This window comes from Candoia aspera, chromosome 3 (genome assembly GCF_035149785.1).
Source record: "Candoia aspera isolate rCanAsp1 chromosome 3, rCanAsp1.hap2, whole genome shotgun sequence".
Taxonomy (NCBI): Eukaryota; Metazoa; Chordata; class Lepidosauria; order Squamata; family Boidae; genus Candoia; species Candoia aspera.
The window spans coordinates 195,389,591-195,413,280 of record NC_086155.1 but is presented as its reverse complement, the minus strand read 5'-3'; the positions used below and the strand labels follow the sequence as shown (position 1 = coordinate 195,413,280).

The following is a 23,690-nucleotide window of genomic DNA, read 5'->3' as shown; positions in this document are numbered from 1 at the left end:
GATTATCCAAAAAGTACTTTGTTGATCAAACTTCTCTTTCTTAATGGTTTGATCGATGAAAGCTCTTCTCTGCATCTTGTGTGAAGAACTCTGCATTCTTTCCCTGCCCTTAACTGGCAGTCAAACCTGTCTATGCCTCTTACTTTGGCAAATTAAAAAACAAACAAATACTTTTTACAGAACGAAGCATTAACTTATAAAAGTTACATTTTATTATTTATATCTTAAATGTGGCACCTGCGTTTTAAGGAAAAAAAATCCCACTCAATTGCATTAATCTCTCCCTGGTGGGTAACAATGAGATCTAAGTGGGTGCTCTCTGTTGAGAAGTACTGTAATTTTCAGGTCCTGCTTCATAATCTACTTTTGGATTCCAAGAAGCATCTGGTTGTCTCCTGTTGAATCCAAGAGCATCGTATTTTTGCCAGTAAAAGTTGAGAAAGGAATATCAATTTTATTTGCTTGCTTCGGGAGGAAGAGCAAGAGAGAGATTGTAAAAAATCTACTGCCTTGAAAATATATTATTTGTTCTTAGAAATGACATTTTTGCATATATTGTCCTGTCCATGTGAACATTTAATCTGGAATACAGGAATACTTTCTCCCACACTCCTAATTGCAATAGAATACATAAAAGTTTTCTGAAGGGGTATTTTGGCCTTTTAAGCTGTTTTTTGTATCCTTTGGGTTTTGCAACTATCCAGCGTGCATCAGCAATAATGTCTCATGTTCCTCAGCCTTTTCTAAAGCCAGCTTGAAGATCTGGCATCCATTTTCTAAGTACGGTTATAATCTGCACTGGATGATCCAAACATTATTTTGCTGTCATGTGAAATTAGGGATATTGTACAATAGTTTGCTCACTCTGTTAAGCCTTCTTTTTTAGGTATTGAAAGGTAGATTGACCTCTTCCAACCTGTTGGATACTGTGGCATTCTCCAAAATGTATATTTTTTAACCAATAGGTTCTGTGGCCTGAAAAAGTTTGAAAACCCTTGATCTAATAGATGATACTGTTGTGTGTCTTTCTCACATTCAATTTTTATTAGTGAGTTTAACCATAACTTATATTCTTGACAGCCATTTATCAATAACTGGAGGATTTATTTATTTCATTTCCAATACGGTTATTTCAGCAATAATGAATAACCAGTCACTTGCTTCTGGATCAAATACAACAATATTTTATCGCAATATAAAAGTGAGTTGATTTCTTTGAGGGCTTCAGTGATGATTATTTATTTTGTGGAAGGTTCTTTTTTGGTTTGCTGTTGTGTTTGCCTGGTTGTATATATTACCAGTTACAGAAATTCATTTTGGCAGATGGGCCTAAAAGAAATGAGGATACGTTACATTAAAGTATTAAAGATTTTGCAGTGTTTGTGGAATTTGTCACTTTTTTCTTTCTTTCACATTTCACAATCCATTTGGCCAGTTCCGCTCCTCCCTGCTTCCCCATTTCATTACCTTTGACAGGCTGCCTTTATTGTTTATACATAATACAGGATTAACAATGTGCAATTAAGAATATTGCTGAATATCTCTAAGAGTTCCTAACTGCCTTAGAATAGTTAGCATGTCTATGAATAGAAGATAAAACAGGATGCTATTTCGTTGATGCAGAGCTGAAATTTTACAGAAGGCTTTGTAATTACAATTGTGAAAACTTAATAAACTGTTTATATTTTTAATGAAATTGCATGCTGATTTAAACCTACTTACCAGCTGTGACTTGACATCTTCCATGTTTATGCAAATGAAATGTCAATATAAGAGTAGCTTACTTTCATGATACTAGCCTGTGCAATTTTGGCCATTGTCCACCAACCAAAATCGGTGTGCACAGAGATCCTTAAAGCTAAACATAATCCTTCAACTTTCACACTATTCCTAAACCTGGTGTCTTTCAGATTTCAGTTTTCCTTGCTTGGGATTTATGGGACTAGAATACAGAAGCCATCACATTGGAAAAAGCTGTTACAGAGTGCTGGGTCCATCAAGTAGTCCTGCTGTTAAGCTAATAAGCTTCCTATATGATCTCTAGTTAAGGAGATATAGGTTGAAGAGCATGGTTCATTTTCTGTGCTCTTTTCTCCTTTACATATAAAATGCTTTTAATTTTCCATTTCTATTAACATCAATTATTTAACCTTATAAATATTAATGGGCATCCTCAATTTGGCATTCTTAATTGTATTTTGTTTAAAAAAGAAGAAGATGTAGGACCTGTGGATTTGGGGAGAATCGCTTTATTCCACATTTGTTCAGACTGAAGAGTAAACTAATATTTTCATAACGATTGGCTTGTAGAATTAATTTAGCAGACTGCTATTGTGTGAGCCTTGGTTGGTCTCAAATTACAATCTGTTGACCTCATCAGAACTGTGGTCCTGCTTCCAACTGAGATACTTACATACTGTTGAAACGTTGCCACTACTTTTTGGCTCATTGACCGAAGAATTTTCTGTTACCAGTCAGAAGACAAGAAAAGTCACTGAAGAGTAAACTAATATTTTCATAAGGACTGGTTTGTAGAATTAATTTAGCAGACTGCTATTGCATGAGCCTTGGTTGATCTCAAATTATAATCTGTTGACTTCATTGAAACTGTGGTCCTGCTTCCAACTGAGATACTTCCATGCTATTGAAACATTGTTGCTACTTTTTGGCTCATTGACAGGAGAATTTTCTGTTACCAGTCAGAAGACAAGAAAAGTGACCTTTTCTTCTCCAGGCAAGACAGAACAGGAGATGAGAATATATCAAGCTGTCTTAATAGTCCATCTAGCTCACTGACTAATAATGATTTTCCAGAGTTTCAAAAGCAGGTCTTTCCCTACATTGTTGGAACTCTAACCCAAGTTCAATCCTAAGAATTTTTGCATGCAAGCCATGTATTTTGCCACCACCTTTCTAATAGTTTAAGGTGCATATACGGTTTGCCCTCAAGAAATATATCATATAAAGGAGCTTCATGCAGGAAGTTCTAATGGCAGCATTAGAAATTGTCAAGCTATTGCCTCCCTCTATGGGGCAAGGATACAGCAATTCTTTCTAAGCATAATAGCAGCAAAATATACTAGGAAAGAACAAAGAAAGGTTTCACAAGAACATTCCTTTAAAAACTATAAGGAAAACATAAGGAAGGAAATAATGTGTGCCTCAGTGCTGATAAATTGGGCTATTCCAATGGTAGGCAACTTTTTGGGAATGGTGGATGCATCTAGTATTTGAAGAAAATGCTGTGAGCATGCACCCAGAAGGTGTTTGCTTTTTCACCATTTTGTTTGAGGTGGGCATGACTGGGAATACACTATCCTATCTTCCTTCTATACTCTCAGGGTGCTCCTTAATCACCCCTAGCAGCATATTCTAGTATATATCTCTCAACAGATGGGCACCACTCCAAACAAAATCCTGAGTGGCAGCCATCCACCACTTCTAATTTTGACAGAATGCCTGTGGAGAAATATGTGGAAATACCAATAAAACAATATTGGTGGTGCTGATAAAATCAAAAGCATTACACACCTCCCAAAGAGCCCAGTTTTGGATTTAGTGGCTTGAGGTTGCTGTGACCATCAATAAAAGCAAAACTGGACCTGGGAATGAAGTAAAGAGAAAACGTCTTGAACAGGGCCAAACCCTAACATGACCTTTTCTTGCAGATTTTGCTTGTTGGTTACAGTGTCCCATTGTAGTGAACCCCAGAGATGATCTTGGGGAAGGCATGCAAAGGCCATTAGCAAAACAAGCTCAGGAAGACAAGATAGCATGAGAAAGAAAGTTGCCCTACCTTGACTCTCTTTGGTATAAGAGGGAGGGAAGAGGAAACACTGCCAGGCTTCCAGGAGTCTTTTATTATAGCCTATACCAATAAAGTAGAGTTCCAGTATTTCTTATGCAGTCTGTTTCCTGACCTGGACTACCTCAGGGGGTTGACATCAATCTTGAAAGCCTCACAGTGTGTCCCCTTCCCTCCTTATACCAAAGGGAATCAAGGTGGGACAACGTTAAGTTTCTTTTTTACATTATCTTGTCTTCCTAAGTTTAATTCATGTTTTGCTAATGGTCTTTGCACGCTTTTGCCAAGGTCATCTCCATGGTTCTCTACACCCTTCCATCATCACTAATAGTTAATGAAATAAGAGGTCCCATTCTATTGCACAAGTTTTCAATTTTCTGGGGGACACATGAACAGTGTGTTTGGACTGCCAGGTACAGTCTAACATGTTGACAGATGTCTAACTATTTCAGTCCAAAATGACCTTGTAGGTGTTTTATCTGATAAGGATGCCATAAATCTATTGTTTATTTGTTCAGTCGCTTCCGACTCTTCGTGACTTCATGGACCAGCCCATGCCAGAGCTTCCTATCGGACATCGCCACCCCCAGCTCCCCCAGGGACGAGTCTGTCACCTCTAGAATATCATCTATCCATCTTGCCCTTGGTTGGCGCCTCTTCCTTTTGCCTTCCACTCTCCCTAGCAGCAGCATCTTCTCCAGGGTGTCCTGTCTTCTGTGGCCAAAGTATTTCAGTTTTGCCTTTAATATCGTTCCCTCAAGTGAGCAGTCTGGCTTTATTTCCTGGAGTATGAACTGGTTTGATCTTCTTGCAGTCCAAGGCACTCTCAGGATTTTCCTCCAACACCACAGTTCAAAAGCATCTATCTTCCTTCTCTCAGCCTTCCTTATGGTCCAGCTCTCACAGCCATATGTTACTACTGGGAATACCATTGCTTTAACTATGCGGACCTTTGTTGTCAGTGTGATGTCTCTGCTCTTAACTATTTTATTGAGATTTGTCATTGCTCTTCTCCCAAGGATTAAATGTCTTCTGATTTCCTGACTGTAGTCAGCATCTGCAGTAATCTTTGCACCTGTCATGAGTAAGGATGGCGAGCAGGGGGCTCCCATCCAGGCTGTAAAGCGCATGCATAGTACTGAGGAATTAGGTAGCCATTCAAAGAGACACAGATCGGGCCTGCCTTAGCCTTTGGGGTTTATATGTCTGGGTTTTTCCCACGCTTCTTCAGTTTGTTAGGATTTTCTGTTATGTAGCAGTAATAAAACACTAGAGACCTATTCCTTGTCTCAGCGTGGTTCCTGGCTGTTAGGACAGCACCTGGAAATACAAAGTCTTTCACTGCTTCTACATTTTCTCCCTCTATTTGCCAGTTATCAATCAAGCTGGTTGCCATAATCTTGGTTTTTTTGAGGTTTAGCTGCAAACCAGCTTTTGCACTTTCTTCTTTCACCTTCATCGTAAGGCTCCTCAGTTCCTCTTTGCTTTCAGCCAACGAAGTGGTATCATCTGCATATCTGAGACTGTTAATGTTTCTTCCAGCGATTTTAACTCCAGCCTTGGATTCCTCAAGCCCAGCGTGTCGCATGATGTGTCATAAATCTATGTGCCCTATCATTTATTCATTGATATCTGTAGGTTGTGTAAGGGCTGGTCTTGTTGGGGAGCAAGGAGAAGAACTGTAACAGAACAGTTTCATTTGTACTTGTAAATGGTCTTCATCTGATATATTGCTGTGTACCCTACACCATCAGTTCATGAAGGCATGCGGGATATCCGCAGCTCCCAAAGCTAAGGTGAGGGAACCACAAAACCTGCCTTCTCTGTGGCTGCCTAGCCTTATAGAATATCTTACCTCCCCGCTCCCCAAATGTAAAAATAGCCTCTTCCATGCCAGCATTTAGGAAAGAAATGAAAACCATCCTCTGTTACTGGGCTTTCAGATCTGCTGATGTTACTATAGTGATATTATTATTATTATTATTATTATTATTATTATTATTATTATTATTATTATATTTTATATTTTAGGGTTGATTGACATATGTAAGCTGCCCAGGATCCTATAGCATAAAATTGTGTAAGATAAAATAATTGAAAATAAAATCGATCCATAGCCTTAGCAGCTGGCTTATCTTGGCTGACCTTGGCTGGATTTGGAAGCTAAGGGTCAGTCATAGTTAACACTTGAGTGGGGGACCACTTAAGAATCTAAGGGCTTTAGGCTAGACTGGGCAGTCAAAAAGCATTTTGGAACAAGACTGCAGTAAACCATTTCCATACAATTACCAAGAAAACTACATGGATGTGTCAGTGAAGTTACCGAGACTTGAGCTTGCCTCAGAGGACACTTTACTTACAGCCATATTTATTGAACAGTTAGTGCATCTAGGAAATAGATTTGTAAATGTACTGTACATGGAGCTAGTAATGTAAATTAAGTCTGTCTGTCTAAGTTTTAGATTTGTATTTAATTTGCTTTGTGGGTCATCAAGGTTCTTCCTGCAAGCTCTAAAAATGGCTGTCTCAGATTTTACAATACACTTTCAAGTCAGCTTAATATGATTTGTGCTTGAATTTATATTTCAGATGGGAATTCAAGTTATGATTATTTCTTCCTCTTCAAATCATCAAGCCCTCCTGAATATGAAAAAACAGAACTGTCTTAACAGTCTTTTATATCCAAGACTTGTAAAGGATCAATATAGTTCCCATCAGAACAGTAATTACTTACTGAAACACTTGCAGGAATTATAATGTACAATTTCATATTAAACTTTTCTTTTTCTCCAACTAGGAGCTTCTTCACTGTGTTGGATAGCTGGTATTCCCCCACCCTCACTCCAAAACAATGGATAGTAAATTAATAATTAGCTCATTCCATGCTCAGGATTAGATTTAGCATTGCTGCTATTAATTAACGAGGAACCATGCCAAAGTGAAGCCTTTCTGATATGTCTATCAAAAGGGTCCATGCAGCATTGCTGTGTTCAGACATCCCAAACCTGGGGACAGTTAAGGATTGCATTCTGAGGCCACCATGTCACCACAGGCATTGCCAATCCTTTAATTGTAGGTGAAGTCAAGAAACAGAAGCAGCAGGGTTCCAGGAATGCTTTTTACTGTTTTCAGGTAGAATAACAAAATCATGAAAGCCTGTTAGAGCTTCCCTGTGCTACATCTTATACCAAACAAAATCAAAGAGAGATTATTTTAAGTTTCTTTCTCACACTTTCCTCTTTCTTGGGACCTCTTTTCTCCTCCCTTAAGGGTCTTTTGCTCCCTCCCCAATGCCAGATCTACATTCATTCATGTGTAGTACTTAAATACTGGTTACTGAGAAGCAATAGTGGAAGACAGCTAGCATCATCTGTCATGTGATCTTCCTAAGGGCAACTGGCCAGCCACAGAATGCTGGACTCGATGAATCATTGACCTGATCCAGGATCCAGGATTCTTCTACTATTCTGCTTGAGCCTTGCTAATCTCCTTCAATTAAGCAGTGGGGGTAGCATTAGCAGAATTCATATGCCATGAATCTTTATTTCAAACCCATCCTTGGTAGAAGCAATGAGGAAAGATTATCCATGCTGTCCATGTTTATGCTCTTCTAACATCTACATTCATGTTTCTCTATGGTATCAAAAATAGGTATGAGAATTGAGGGTTCTCTTGTATATACTAGAGTGTGCAAAGTATCTGACAGTATCCTTAATTTTACATGCTAGCAAAATAATGCTTAGGATCATCTAACACACTTCAGAGCTGTATCTGGAAAGGCAGATTCTAGCTTTAGAAGAGGCTGAGGAGCACACTGGTTAATTGAGAAAGCCAAATAATAATATCCCAAAGAAGTCAGTATATGCTTCATTGATTATAGAAAGGCCTCTGATTGTGTCAATCATGTCAAGCTATGTAATGTGCTTAGTAAAATGGGAATCCCAGAACATCTCAGTATCCTCCTGCAAAATCCATATATAGGTCCAGAAGTCACGGTATGGACCAAATATCCAGATTGGCAAAGGAGTGACACAATACAGAATATTCTCTGCTTATTTATTTAATTTATATGCTGGATTGAAGGAAGCTGGATTGGAAGAAGATGAGCATGGTTTTAAAATTAGAGGAAAGAACATCAATAACCTATGCTGTGCTGATAGCTGAAAATGCAATTGATATGCAAGCTTTATTTTATCTATCTATCTATCTATCTATCTATCTATCTATCTATCTATCTATCTATCTATCTATCTATCTATCTATCTGATTTATCCCTGCCCATCTCCTCTTGTCGGAGGCCTCTGGGTGGTTTACAACAATTGATTAACACCATCATAATAATACAAAAAAGTAAAATACAGTAAAAAATACTAGAAATAGAAATAAAGAATAAAGAATAAAAAATCCAAGCGGTGAAGCATCTAAAATAGTCCAAGTGTGGGAGGAGTGGTCTATAACAACCATCCCCATGTAGCTCTATTCTCCTCTCCACCCCAAGCGAACCAGGTCTTCAGACTCCTCCAAAAGGCCAGGAGTGATGGGACCAATCTCACCTCTGGGGGCAGCATGTTCCACAGGGCGGGAGCAACTGTGGAGAAGGCCCGCTTCCTGGACCCCGCCAGATGAAATTCTTTTACAGACGGGGTCCATAGCATGCCCACTCTGCACGATTGAACTTTTATAATGAAAGTTCAAGGAGCACAGTGAAAAAATAGGACTAAGATTAAATATAAATACATCAGCATTAGAGTTTGCAATGAAGATATTGAAATAGCAGGTAGCTTCTGCCTTTTAGGATCAACTGTCAACAGTAAAGGAACCAGCAGTCAAGAATTATGCCATAGACTAGTACTCCGTAGAGTAGCCATAAAGGCCTTGGAAAAGATATTCAGAATGTGTCTATACCTACAAAGATCAGAATCATACAGGCAATGTTTTTATTTGTGACAGTCTATGGAAGCTAAATTTGGACTTCGAAGAAGCAGGATAGAAAGAATATTGATGCTTTTGAACTTTGGTGTTTGAGAAAACTCCTGAGAACACCACGGATAGCCAAGAAAGCAAACAAAAGAATCTTTAAACAAATCAACTCAGATTTCTCACTTGAGGCACAAATAGCCAGGCTCAAACTGTCATACTTTGGACACATTATGTGAGGGCCTCATTCTTTGGAAAAGTCTATAATGCTGGGAAAGATAGAAGAAAGAGGAGAGGATGACCAATAGCAAGGTGGATGGATTCAGTTACAGGGGCGATGGGTCTATCATTGGAAGACATGAAGGACCAGGTTGGGGCCAGATCCTCCTGGAGGAAATCTATCTGTTTGGTCACTAAGAGCTGACACTGGCTAGATGGCACATAATCAAAAATGTATGTGTGGCTACATGTAACATGATATTCTGGTGGAAGGTGAATGTAAAAACTTTGGGGCCCAGTGTGTATATGCTGCATACTTAGTTTTAAAAGAGCTACTAATTGTGGTTCCTGATTTTGTATTTTTGTTTTTTTTTTAAAAATATGCATTTCTGACAATAAAAAAGGTCTGGCAAATCTATTGTGGCTTCTTTCAAGCCCCCCGCCCCCTGCAAACTGGCAATTGGCCCCAAAGTCAAACAAACCAGGATTGTGTTGTGTGCAAATTAGTGTTCTTTGGATACACTTTTTCACATATTAAATTGATCAAAGAGCAGATTTTGTTCTTGTTCATTTTAGTAAATCCTTAGATTATGACAAGGGTTCTAATGCAAGTTAATGATGATGGGTTTAGAAGTGGAAGACTAGTATTGCACTGTTTTGGTCAATGGACTGCATTGAAGGAAGGGCTGGAAACTGCTAGGCTCAGGTTCTGTAAACAGGGTTGGACCAAGTTAATACCTAAAAACAAGTTAATACCTGTTTTTAAACAAACAGGAATAAGAAATGGAGCAACAAGTATGCTTGTTTGTGGGTTGCTCTAACCCAAAACCAACCAGCTGTTGTTCACCTTTACACTGAGTTCAGCCTTCTCACTAAAAAGCCTATAGATCTGACAATGTCAAGACTTTAATGAAGAGAGTCTGCAGAGCCAGAGGACAGTAAAGTCATCTCTTCAATCCTCATCCCATGGGTGTTATTGGGAGGGAAGGAAGGAAGTAGATACTTAGATAGGTTTTTCCAAAACTTAATCCTATTCCTGGCTAGAGGAATTGTTTATGTTGGCCAGTTCTTTCCTTGAAGAGGAGGAACCAGGGATTGAGTCATGATGCTACATTTCCATGGGAGAACAATATGCATGAGCCCATTGCATTTCCTCCTCCTGAATAAAACTATCACATCAAAAATTTGGACTTCACATCCCCACTTGGAGATCCATGAGTTCTTGATGAGGGGGGAAATCAAGCATCAGTTTGTCAGAATTGATTCCATGGTAATACTTCTGATGGATGGACATATACCACAAAAGGAAGTGCAGGGGCTTATGATCCTCTGTGAAGTTTGCTCTAGGGTTGACTTGGTTCCTATTAAGTGGTATTTCCACTGGTCCATCACCCGACTACATTCCTGTTGTACTTGCAAGTTTTGTGTTAAAGTCCTTTTTCTCCTGCTGCCCTTTCTATGTTTTTTACTGTATTTTAATATTTTGATAGTTTAATTGATTTTGTTACACCACTACTTCAGTTATGAAGGATGCATTCTGAATAAACTGGCAGAACAGATATTGTAGATAAGTACAACTATTTTATACTGAGCCAGACAAATGGCCCCTCAACCAGTACTATTTGTTTCCTAACGCTTCAACACGAATATCTCCCATTACTTGCTAGAAGTTCCTCTTAAGCACAGAGACCACGGCTTGAAATTGAGATCTTAAGTATATAAAACATATGCTCTCCTCCTCAGCAATTGTGCAGTCCTCATAATTTCCCTTTGACCAGAACACATAAGCCCAGCTCCTTTCCTATTGCAAGAGTATGCCCTGGAATCTAAGTGAGTTATTTCATCCTCTTTGCCTGATTCTGAACCTGGATCTCCAGGGTGGAATGTAATTAAATCACTGAGCCAACAAATATTTTGGAGCCTCCTATTCCTTCGCTCTATCCCATCATGAATCAGATGGTTTCAGAGAGCATATTTGTGCTGCAGGCAGGTTTTGTCTCCTAGAATAAGGGCATTTACAGCATGTAGAGTTTTTCTTCATTAAATGGAAATCCTTGAGTAAGCCCTCTTTCTCTGTCTCTTCCTTCGGATCCAGGCCGCGCATTGCTCAGGCTTACAGACAAAAAGCTTGAGCGAATGGGGATTGCTCAGGAGAGCTTAAGGCAGCACATTCTGCAGCAAGTCCTCCAGCTGAAAGTGAGAGAGGAAGTTCGAAACCTACAGCTACTCACACAAGGTAGGGAACATTCAACTAAAGGACTGCAGAAGGTGAGAGGGAAAGGTCACCGTCAAGCCGGGAGAGATTACATTGAGGCTCTCCAGCACGAACTCTTTCACAAGGGGGTCTCGTGCAACTAGAGCACTCTCCCTTGCATGGAGCAAAAGGGAAATAACAAAACCAGTTGATTTACAGTATGCGTTATGGACTACCTGCCTGTTACGATAAGAGCATTTTTCTAAATTAACAAAAAAATACCCTCTACTGCTTCCTAACACATATTTGCATATACAAGCTGGTTTTTCTGGAGACAAGCATATTCTGTGTTAATTAATGAAAATGAAATAGTGATAATTTGCTTCTATATGACTCATCCTGCTGAGGAGAGAATTCGTTGTTTGACTTAATATGGGCTGATTCTGAAAACAGGAGCTTTGTGCTTAATTATTTGGATTCCAGTGTTAGTCAATATCATTCTCATGTTGATTCCTTCCAGCTGGCCAATTTTAGGAATATACTGTATGTTTGCACTGTGATATCAGTTCTGGCTGTTTCTGTCACCTTCTATCATGAATTTCTGCTTGCAGGATTGGCAAAGGCTGGAGCCAACACATCTAAAAGGTGCTAGGCTGGAAAAGCCTGCATAGATGGAAGGAAAGGTCTAGGCAAAGCTATTTTCAGCAACAGAGTTGTGTTAACTTTAATGCTGAGTTCTTGGGATCGTAATGAGGCTAAATCCCTGGCCCAAGTGAAAGCTTTTACTACCAGACACAACATAATTCTAACTTGTTAGTTTATGCTCTAGGAAGCTCTTCCAAAGCTCATAACAAAAAAGTTGAAACTTACTGTATCCTGGGAAAAATGAGGAAGTACATACTCATCCAGCACTATAGAGTCTTCTCTCAGCTTGGAGTCAAAATTGGAGTAGATGCAGGAGATTTGATCACAAAGTGTTTTGCAATAGCTGTTCACCAATAATTCTTATTACCCTGGACCCAAAATACAACAGCACTTTAACTACTTGGAGCAACTCAGCTTAATGACACAATGCTGTCATTAATTGCTTTACTGCCTTATTTGATGACTTCCAGTCCTTGACCTTTTCAGAGTGTAGAAGAAGACTACACAAGGGTAAGACTCAAAGACAGCCCAAGGGATGGAAAGTGGATCCAATTTTGATGGCCTTTCTGGGTCAAACGATTGACCTATAGCACAATCTCCATCTTGCAAAAGTATAAGACTGTGAAATCAAGAAAGACCCTTTAATTTTCCAGCCCTCTTCTCTGGAAGATGTAGGGATGCCAATATGAAAAAGTCTGAATCTCAGCATAAAACTTTAACTTGCTATTAAACAAACATCTTTCTAGTGTTCTAAGTGAGGAAGCTTTAGCTAAGAAAGTTGATTTGGAATTATCCATAATCCCTTGATTTGGCTTCCAAATCTGATTTCTTTCCCTTGATTGATCCTGTCTTGACTGATTAATCCAAGATGTAATTGGTTTATCCTCTGAGCCTTATGTAACCTCACAATAAAAACATGTTAAAATGGGTGTTAAACTTTAGCTTCTCAAAAAAAAAATCCGAGCCAAAATAGACCAACTGAAATAACACAAAAGGAATTTAAGTTTTCAAGTTCATCAAGCAAGTTGTTACACTGAATACAGGTCAGGAAAGAAGCAAGAAATTCCATAAATTAGGTTAGGTGTTATGTTCACAGCTTAAAGTCTAATTCCAAATCAGTTCCAAGATGATGATTGTGGAGCAAATATGGTATTATGTGTAGATGTTAATGAGAGAAAATGGTTGCTTCTACACCTCTGAAAACACAACTGTTAGTTCCCAGTCTGCTTTTCCCAAACACAAAGGACGCAGGCACCCTGGCCTAGCAGATCATAAAACAGAACTAAAGTGACATGTCTGCAGGCTTATTTCTATTAATAACACTGGAGAGTCATTTTGGATGGTTCCCTAGTTAAAAACCAATTCCTGCAGTATTTTTAGTAGTTGGAAGGAACCAGACCCATTAGCCCAAGGAGCCAAACTTCTAAGTGCAGAGTCCATTAGAGTTGGGTGATTATAATAAATTTGAATAATGAAATAAAATAAAATAAAATGACTGCTTAGGTCTGATTATGTAAAGAATCTCTCCTGCTTTCAACTTATACAACTCCCCCCCCACCCCGCAAATGTGGATATAAATTTTATGGATAAATAAATAAATAATGCAGGTTATATTGCCATATTGCAGTTCACTTCGGTTGTTGATTCTAGTTACTAGTTACTGGCAAATCCCCCAAGTGTATTGTTCCATCCATTCCACATTTCTTGTACTGTTTATCTTCCACCAAATCTAAAACCTATTATGTAATTTTCTGTCCATGACAGTGTTCCTTCAAACTGTCAGATCAAATTCCTAAGGTCAGCTCATGTACCCCAACATATGTAGGGCTAGCTATTAATTGAGATGGACCTATGATTGTCATAACATTCTTCCTTGCTCCAGAAGTCCTGAGTGTACATGCTAAATTTCCTTAAAATAATATTGAATGAAGTCACCATCATCCCATAAGCTCAAATTTGAAGACAGCGAAAGAATAGTACATCAAGGGAAACTTAGTCCTGTCTCAGTTTCTACCACTCATACACAGATACACACTCAGACCCTAGATATTACTAAAGAAAGTACTGTACATTAATGGGAGAATGATTAATGATAAATAATTATAATTTTACCTCCACATTTATTGAACCTCACTGCAACGGAAAAAAAATGAGAGCATTATTTGGTGAAACTGAATCTCTCATCCTCATACAATCATGTTCAGTCATACATGAAGTCAACTGAATCATCAAGGTATTTCTAGTTACTGACCTTTATTAAATAGTAGCATTTTAATTTAGCTTTTGCTTGAATGGTAAGCCAGACAGATTGGCCATGAGATGTCTCCTCTTCTCTACTAGCCTTTTCCACCTGCACCCTTATCCTTTATAAATAATGTATTGATACCTTGTTCCATTACTGCTCTTCAAATATCTGAAAAACCCAAATTAAAATAGTCTAGTCATTAAATGCAGAAGAGAAATGTGAAAGAATAGAGGAATTTACAGAGACTGCTTGAGTCCTTCTCCAAATAGCCAGCCACAAAATTTGATGACTTAAATTTAGATGTTTTCTGTACTCATAGAATATAGCTTGAAATTCCAGAGGCTATTCTAGACTTTCTCCTTTGGTTCCAGCCTTTTCCCTTCCTTTTCAAGGCAAGGACCAGGTAATATATATTTATTTCTGTTTCCCCTGTGAAATCAAGGCTGTGAGCATTGAGTTTTCTTCTTTAACTTTAATATAACCCTGTGAGGTAGGTTGGGCTGAGAGAGAATAAGTGGTGGTTGAGTGGTCAGATTTGTAGTTGTTTTCAAAGATAATATTGCAAATTGAACCAGCTTCCTCTCTCCAGTTGCATATTTGAATCTACTTCCCTTAGTAGATATCTATCTTGGTGACTTCAACAAGCAACTTACCAGGGGTCATAACAATTGTTTTTAGATATTAATTTGTAGTTTCAGAGTCTCATGATTCAAGCTGTCTGTGAACATACACCATGACTACTACTACTACTAGATCTCCCTAATGCATGATTGGCTGAGTATGGTTTCATAACCAATACACTCTTGTGGGTGCCAGGGGCTACAGGTGTTTGATACCATGTTTCACCAAAGTGCCTTGTCCATTGCTGTGGTTTTAGCTTGATTCAAATCCATCTGCAGCTGCCTTTGACATTATGCACTGACCTGCTCTTTGGAAAGCATTTGCTGCTGAGATAATGCCAAGTATAAGCACACTTATACATCATGGTACAAAGTTGCAGGGTCAAACTTTATTTATTAATTTATTAATTAATTTATTTTTATTTTTTATCCCACCTTTATTATTTTTATAAATAACTCAAGGTGGCAGACATACCTAATACTCCTTTGTCCTCCTATTTTCCCCACAACAACAACCCTGTGAAGTGAGTTGGGCTGAAAAAGAGTGACTGGCCCCAGGTCACCCAGCTGGCTTTCATGCCTAAGGCGAGACTAGAACTCCCAGTCTCTAGCCTGGAACCTTAACCACTAGACCAAACTGGCTCTAAGAAATGTTAGTTTGCCAGTCAGTGCAATCATTTTTTCTTGTCAAAAAGTGAACGTATGTATGTGGGTGGTGTCTGGAACTGTGATGCAGAAAAAAAGAAAATGGACTTTGAATAGTTGATTTTTGCATTGATGGAAAATACCTGGGACAAATTATGAGAATCCCTTTCATTTAGCTGACCTTGAGGAAAGCAATTCTTAACATTCACCTTTTGAGTGAAGTTAATGCTATGCCAGTCAAGGTTGTAAACCATTCACAAGACTTAGATTGGGGTCACTAGTTCACTGTAGTCCTATTGATAGTTCACCATATAGTCCTCTTGATAGTTTAGATATAGCCTTGAATGGAAGAGCTCACCTCAGTGGAATGACTTGGCCAAGATATTTTGCTGGCTATCCCAATGATCTTACTTTGTTGAAACCAAGTATGTTATTACCAGAGGGATTCATTCTGGCACTTTCCAATACACCAGTTATCTGCCATCCTCTGGATGATATACAGGATGCCTTTAGGCAAAAATTGCTTAAATTCAAAGTACTAGAATGCTAACGCTAAAGGATGTCGACTGTTGTGAATGTGGCAAATCTATGTTGGGGATTAGAATATTTATTTATAGAAAAAGAATTGTTAAAAAAAGCAACACATCAACTATCATCAATACTTTTATACATACATACAAATCAATCACATACTTGGAAAATTATGCCCAGTGTTAGTCTTAGCAAACAAGGACTTCAAGGAGGATACTATAGATCTCCTGCGACAGCCTTCATGGGAGGCTGTGGAGATCTGGCTAGGGAGGAACAAGCATAGATTCAACCCTAATAAGACTGAGTGGTTGTGGGTTTTAGAGGTCCTTCCCCCCAGTACTAGGGATCTTCCACCTTTAGCACTGGATAGGATGGCACTCCCCTCCAGACAGAACTAGTCAACAATTTGGGGGTTCTCTCAGCTCCTACTTGAGAGGCAGGTGGCAGCTGTCATGAGGAGAGCCTTTGCACTCATTCATCTTTTGTACCAATTGCTCCTGGATCAGAAGTCTCTGCTCACAGTCACTCATGCTTTAGTGACCTCCTGTTTGTATTACTGCAATGCACTCTATACGGGGTGACCTGGAAGACTTTTCAGAATGTGCAACTCGTCTACAATGCAACAGCACTGGCTTTCATTAGGTGTCCAGGTGCAAATCAATGTGCAGGTCATAATCAATAAAGCCCTTAATGTCATAGGGCTGGGCTATTAGTGGGACTGCCTGCCCCACCAGATCTGACAATATTGACATGCTTTGGGTCCTGGTCAAGTATTGCCATCAGATGTGACCCAGGAAGCAGGCTTCTTTGTCATGGCAGCTGCCACTACCACCACCCCACCCCCCAAAATTCAGTCATTCCAACCCTGTTGGCCTTTCAAAAGGCACTAAGATCTGGCTGTTCCAATGGGCATTGGGCCAGGGCATTGAATGAGTCTAACTCTGAGAGATGTTTTAAGGTATCTATCTATCTATCTATCTATCTATCTATCTATCTATCTATCTATCTATCTATCTATCTACCTACCTACCTACCTACCTACCTACCTACCTACCTACCTACCTACCTACTGTATTTACCTACCTACCTACCTACCTACTCCATCTATCTATCTATCTATCTATCTATCTATCTATCTATCTATCTATCTATCAATCAAATGTATATGGCTGCCCATCTCACTTAATGTGACTCTGGGCAACATAAAACAACAATTAAAACAATATCACAACCATTAAAACACTTAGTCTTAGTTTTTAAATTTGTTGTAAGCTGCCCAGAGTTTTTTTGGATTAGCCAGTCATATAAATCAAATAATAAATTCACCAATGGGTTGTTCTCTGTGTACATTTCAACACACAGAATTCCCAGTAATGCTCCTGCTGGCTGGGAAACCTGGAGGGTGTTGGGCATGTTCTCTGAGAAATGTTAAAGATCATTTAGAATTCCTTAGCTTAAAATAGTGTTTCTAAGTAGGGGTAAAATGATGCAAACCTTCTAATTTCACATGCATACTGAAGGGATCTAAGCTGTTTGTAACTAACCAGGAAAAAGATGTGGGAGTCCAAATGGATAGTTCAGTGAAGATGTTGACTCAGCATGTGATCACTGTATATCTACAAGTGTGGACTGTTCTGGTTGCTACTTTTGAAAACAGATGTAATAAAGCTGGAAAAAATGCAGAAGAAGGCAACCCAAATAATCCTCAAGGGGCTCAAGTCCCTTTCCCGAGCATTTGGGACTCTGTAGTTGAGAAAATAAAGGAGCACATGTATGAAATCAGGTATGACATGAAGAAAATGGTCAGGGAGAATTTTTTCTCTCTATATCCAAACAGTGATAATAGGGGTTATCCAAGGAGGCTAATTAGAAAATGATCTACAAGAGACAAATGGTCATGGTGGCCTCTAACTTGGATATCTTTGAAAGGTATCCAATTTAACTTGGATAAATTCATGGAGAACAGGTCTGTTGAGAGCTATCCATCATGAAGATTCACTGGTACTTCCAGGATAGAGGCAGCATGTATCCAAATACCAGTTGCAGGAGAACAATAATGAGTGAGCACATTCCCCAAGGGTATCTGGTGGGCTGTTGTGAGAAACAAAATGATGTTTAAAGATGGACTATTCTTATACTCTTAAAGTGAGTAATGGGGAACAGAGGAAAGGTGGGCAAAATAATCATGACATGGGAAAAATGAATAGGAGTGTATTTACCCTGTCACTAATAATAGAACTGAAGCTAAATTATAGAAGAATAATTCTTGGGTAGATCAAGGTGATGGTGGTGGTTGTGTTCTTGTTTTGTTTTTTGTTTGTTTTCACTTATGGTTCTATATCCCACGGTGGTTGTAGTAATGGCCATGAATTGGATGGTTTAAGCAATGATTAGTAATAAAAGATGGCTATTATATATAATGGTTACATGTGACATTCAGAAATAGAGGCAAAGTACTGCTTATTACCAGAGACTGGGAAATATTGGTAGGAGCTGCTTTTATAATCATGACTTGACTTCCCAAGGGCATTTGATTGCCACCAAGTCTGAGATACTCTGTCTCAAGTTCTTAAATCTGCTGTTCATTCTCTACAGATACATGTAATCTACCACCCATTTGTTGACACCATGAACATTTGCAGGGAAACAGGCAACATAGGTATAATGACATCATCATGCAAATGATGTGACTTGCATCAGAAGTCATGAGCAATTGATGCAAGTTATATAATCCTGTCATTTGTGATATGATCTCATGACACGTGTGTTGCCATTTGGACATCATCATAGTTTGTAACAAATGTCTATGCACGAAGCCTTGCTTTGGAAATTAGCACTGTCGCTAATCAAAGCTAGATGAAGGAAGGAAAAAAAATGTGAATCTCACTTTCATGATTTGGATTATAAACTGGAGGAGGCACACTCTTAAATTTCAGTGGGATGCTTTCTTCAAATCTGGGGCTCTGGAAACAATGCTAAGACTACTAGAGTCCCCTTTTCAGGAGAGATGGGCAGTGACAGAAATTTGAAAAATAAATAAATAAATAGTTAGAAGACTTTGTCTGAGTCAGAGTTTCTGAGTCAGAGTTCTCAAAAACCTAACTCGAAAACAAAATGGGTTTTGTAGAACTCTCTTGGGCCTCCAAAATCTATTCTGGGTTTCAGATCAATATCATGTTTAAAAATAAGGCCCCTGTCCCAATTTCCCAGAGCCAGTATGGCTAAATGACCACAGAGAATGACATTAGAGCAAGACAGATGGCCAACTTTGTCAGTATTTTCTCCTCTCTGTAGCACATTTTAAAGAGTACATCTCTTGCCCATTGTAGTCCTTCAGTTGAAATTTACTTTTCAAGACATCCTTTCCTTTTCCTATCATGTTCCTTCTGATCCTGCCTCTTAAACATACAGGAAGCATGCACAGGAAGGACATTAATAGGGACAGTGCTTTCTGGAAGCCAATGAGCAGCAGGAAAAATACATATTCTAGGTGGAATTTTAGGAACTCTTTAAGCTTCCAAGCCCTGCAAAAGAAGTCCTAATTATGTATCTACTGGTGCAAAAAATAGTTTTGCAAGATAGAGACAGTCAAGTGTGAACTTGTCTTGCTAGGACTAGATCCCACGTTGAGGGCACAAGGTTTTTTTTATCCTAACCTTGCAATCTCTGCCATGTTCCCACTGAGCCCTGCCTATGGTTGATCACACATGCTGGAAGTCAGGATGTTTTAATATGAAAGAGTCATGAATTTATGTAAATATTGTCACTATTTTCAAAACACTTAAGGGAATGTGAAAATCAGCAAAAAGAATGGCACTGCATATTATTTAAGCAGAATGTATTCTGCTGTAAAAAGAAAAAAAATGTAAAATATGTTCCCTGTTTTGAGGAGAAATATTTTTAGCAGTTTGCTAATACAATAGCAGCAGTCGTTCTTGCACATTCACCACTGTTTTGCACATTGATATTTTCATTAAATACCTGTCCTTCTCTTTGTTATGTCACCTACTTCTGCATTCTGAACCTCTTACACACTTTACAGTCCCCATTTGCTTGTTTTACATTTTAAAGTCACCTGTTTATTAGATTGATACATCTTTTTTTTTTGTCCTTAAACTTAAGGAAGGGCACATCCTGTTTTCAAATGGTTTCTCGTTCAGGCTTAGACCAGTCCAAAACCTGCTCAGTTTCAGGAACAGTCCTCATCAGGCATCTTCAGATCATGACCTGATTTTTCTCAAACTTGTGTGTTGAACTTGATGATGATAGCCTTTTGAATGAGATGTGAATGGAAGCTGACCCACTTTGTTCATTGCTGATTATTCCCAGAGGCCCATGTGATTGACACTTATAGGCCATGCTTCTTTTTTATGGAAAACACATCCCAAAGCACATTTAACTTCCTTGACCTATTGATTCCATTGTATTTTATCCTTATCCTGGGCTCTGGGCTCCTGTTTTGAGCCGTTTTCTTCTTCCTCATCACTAGCCTTCTCTCTCTTCATTTCCCAACACATGCATCAGCCACATTCATTAAGCAATGGCATATGAGGTCTATCTAGTAGGCCAGTGTTTCTCAACCTTAGCAACTTTAAGATGTCTGGACTTCAACTCCCAGAATTCCCCAGCCAACCATGGTGGCTGGGGAATTCTGGGAGTTGAAGTCCACACATCTTAAAGTTGCTAAAGTTGAGAAACAATGCAGTAGGCACTTCAGGATGTTTCAGTTGAAGGGGAAGCAAATGCTTGGAACAGAAGTAGCAACCAGGAGCTAAGTTACTGATGCTGCTGATGAGAGTGAGGAAATGTGCTCTATATTTATGTCAGTATTTATTTCCATAATTGTCTGCCAGAGGAGAGTTGTTCTGGTTATTGTTTTTCACATATGACAGGCCACTCTATTTGCTTGAGATGGGGCCAAAGACAGTTTGACTGTTGATTTTCAGATCTGGGGAAATGAAAATTCTTTGCTCTTTCCTCATCCCAGAAACTCCATGGATTTTGCTGGCTCAACCTAACCATTGCAGCACACTACTTCGAATGCTTCTGCCCTTTCCTGCATTCCAGCTAAACTTAGACCAAGCAGAACTAATGACTTGAATACATCAACACTTTTTTTTTAAAGTTCCTTTCTATTCCCAAACCTGTCTTTTGAAACCTCTTACTTAGGTTTGTAAGTTTGTGTCCTTTCAATTAGCTTAATACAGGAATTATCTTAAAATGGATTTGAAATCCAGCATGACATGCTTCATTTTTTCTAGCTTTGTTGTGGCATTTTGCACTTCTTTTTCTGTTGACAAAAACAGGGAAGCCCATGAAGCTTTTGTCTCTTTAGTTTTGCACTTATCATTTCTGTTGAGTAAAGATTTGACAACTAGGTCAATTTTCTGAAGAAAAGTTAGACTGGTATCCCTATCAGTCTTCTTCCCTTCATCTTAATTGAATGGCAGAATTTTGACCTTCTCACCCTAATGAGGTTGGCTGCAAGAATTCAGCAAGGTCATTGAACATATTTGACAAAAAATATCTTCAGACTCTCTCTGGGAGAGATGCTTGAGGAGACATACTTAATTTATTTCTTAATCCTGAGTCATATAAACCAGCAACCAGTCTCCTAATGATTGCACAAAACACACACACATTGCTCATTGAGCTATCGGCTGGTACATTCCTTAGCTTTATGTGTGGGCTGATGTGTTTTGTGGAAACAGAGCCCACGGTGTTGGTGATCTGCTGTTGTGGCTCAGAATTGAAGCATATTGGGATTATTTTTCAGACAGCTTTTCTATGTAGCTTTTTCAAGTGGCTTTTAGTGGCATTTTCTCTGTGAAGGATACATTTGGCAATGCAACTGACAAAACAAAAGAGAAGAAGACAGTAATAAGTTGCATTAATAATATGGCAGACATAATCAGCAAATGTGATGCAATTTTACATGACGTTATTACTGAAGATAAACCTGGGTATATGTACTTGAAATGCATATGTTCCTTTTTTGCCCCTACTTTGATTTCCTTCTCATTCCTCTGTTTCCACTGTCCCTTGCACTGCACACTGGACTTAATGTCCATGTAACTCTTCTTCTAATGGTATTATTAAAATATTACAGGTTATATTGGCATTGAAATCAATGTACTAGATATATAATTCTTCTACATTGTTATTATAGGTCACAAGGGCAGCCAGTGGCAGGAAATTCAGCCCCAAGAGAATAATTATGTCTAGGCAGATGAGGTTGGACAAATAGGTGGAGTCCAATTCAATCAAGGCAAGCAAAGGTAAAATCCATGTTAAGTTAAGCACGACTCCTGGTGACTTATGGACATGTCACATACTTTTCTTGGCAACCAAGGAAGGATTTTGACCTTGCCTTCTTTCACAGTGCCTTTTCAACTTCCCAGTCTAGCCCACAGCCCAGGAATTTCCTGGTGATCTCCCATAAGTTTTTGCCACTGCTGATGCCAGCATGGCAGGGTGCCTCAAGGAAAAACCTGTTTGTGTAAAGGCATCTGAAATCAGCACCATGGAGAGCTACAGTTGAGTTTTGCTGATTAAAGTTCTTGGTTATTGTACTAGGAAGATGTTGTCTCAGTGTCAGCTAAAGCCAACTGATGTGAGTGGCCATGATATGGTTTTTTCCACTGCTGGAGGAGCTGGATGTACTGTTAAAAAGCCCTCACCTGATTTTTCAGTATCATTTCTGCAAGTCTAGGGAAATAAAAGTTAAAAGGCTGGACTTTTAACGTCTGGTCAAAGAACATGGCAAGTCTGGAAGTATCCTGAATATGGAACAGAATGTTCTTTACTGGAAAAGTGGTTTAACCCACATCTTCATCAGAACTATGAGTCTGAAAAGTTTAAGAGACCCATTTTTCCCCATAAAATGCTCCTTTGCAAAGCTTCAAAGAAGTGGAAAATAAGTCCAGTCACTCTGGGGGCATGGGGTTCAAGGAGCTGCAGAAGGGATACATCTGTCCTGCATGAAACACATGACTTACTGTTTTGTGCCTGTGATGTATCCATTTGTGATCTACTCATTAGTGAAAGGTCTGGGAACTGAAGTGGAGAATCAAGGGTGTGTATGTGAATTACAACAATCCACCTGCCTTTTTTGAAGTTAATTACATTGCAACTAGTTGCAATTTCAGAAGAATAAAAAAGGAAAAGGTTGTCTTCAGAATTAAGTGAAGAATATGCTGTTGAGAATTATAGAAGTTATAGACAATAATTCTCAGAACAGCCGTGTTTTTAGTGACGCTTCACTAGTTTTCAGACACTGGAAAAGAGGAGGCGTTACGAGTAATTGGGGGATGTAGTCAACCAAGAGATGGACTTGATCCATGAGATCTCAGTTAAAACTCTGTGCAACCATAAATCTCAATGGCCGGTTGCACAAAAATTTCAGCCTAGCCTAACATCAAGTATTGGGAAGATAATATGTGATAATTGGTGTATATTCTTTGAAGGAGGAAAGGAATTCACATGCCTTAGATACTTTTAAAATAAATACAGTGTTGAAATTCTTCATTGGGTTCTCAAATTATATATTGCAAAGGTAATCTGTTTCTTCTTTCCATAGAAGATTGCCCTGTTAGTTTTTATATACCTGTAGCCAGATTATAAATTAGACAATTTATGAATTGTTTAAGGCTTAGCTAAAATACCTTTCATCAATGTGCATTTTTAATTTCCTTACCTTTTGGGGGGAGGGGTGTCACTCCAACAATTGTATTGTCTAAATTTCATGATAGTTTAATTCCTGTATGCATATTAGCCATTTTCCACACTTTTGCTATCCTTCCCTGCCCTTATTCTTTCCCCAAATTAAGTAATTTGTAGCACAGCCAGTGAGTACCTTGCATCATTTGC

The 23,690-nt window shown here is 38.8% G+C and overlaps 1 protein-coding gene across 1 annotated transcript in view; it reads left to right on the top strand.

The window, feature by feature from the left end:
• The window catches only part of SAMD12 (sterile alpha motif domain containing 12), a 204,385-nt gene that overhangs the window by 69,853 nt on the left and 110,842 nt on the right, over positions 1-23,690 (top strand). Inside the window, exon 4 of the mRNA XM_063299616.1 lies at positions 11,037-11,177. Coding sequence (XP_063155686.1) covers positions 11,037-11,177 — 141 coding nt within the window. The remainder of the gene's footprint in view (positions 1-11,036; positions 11,178-23,690) is intronic.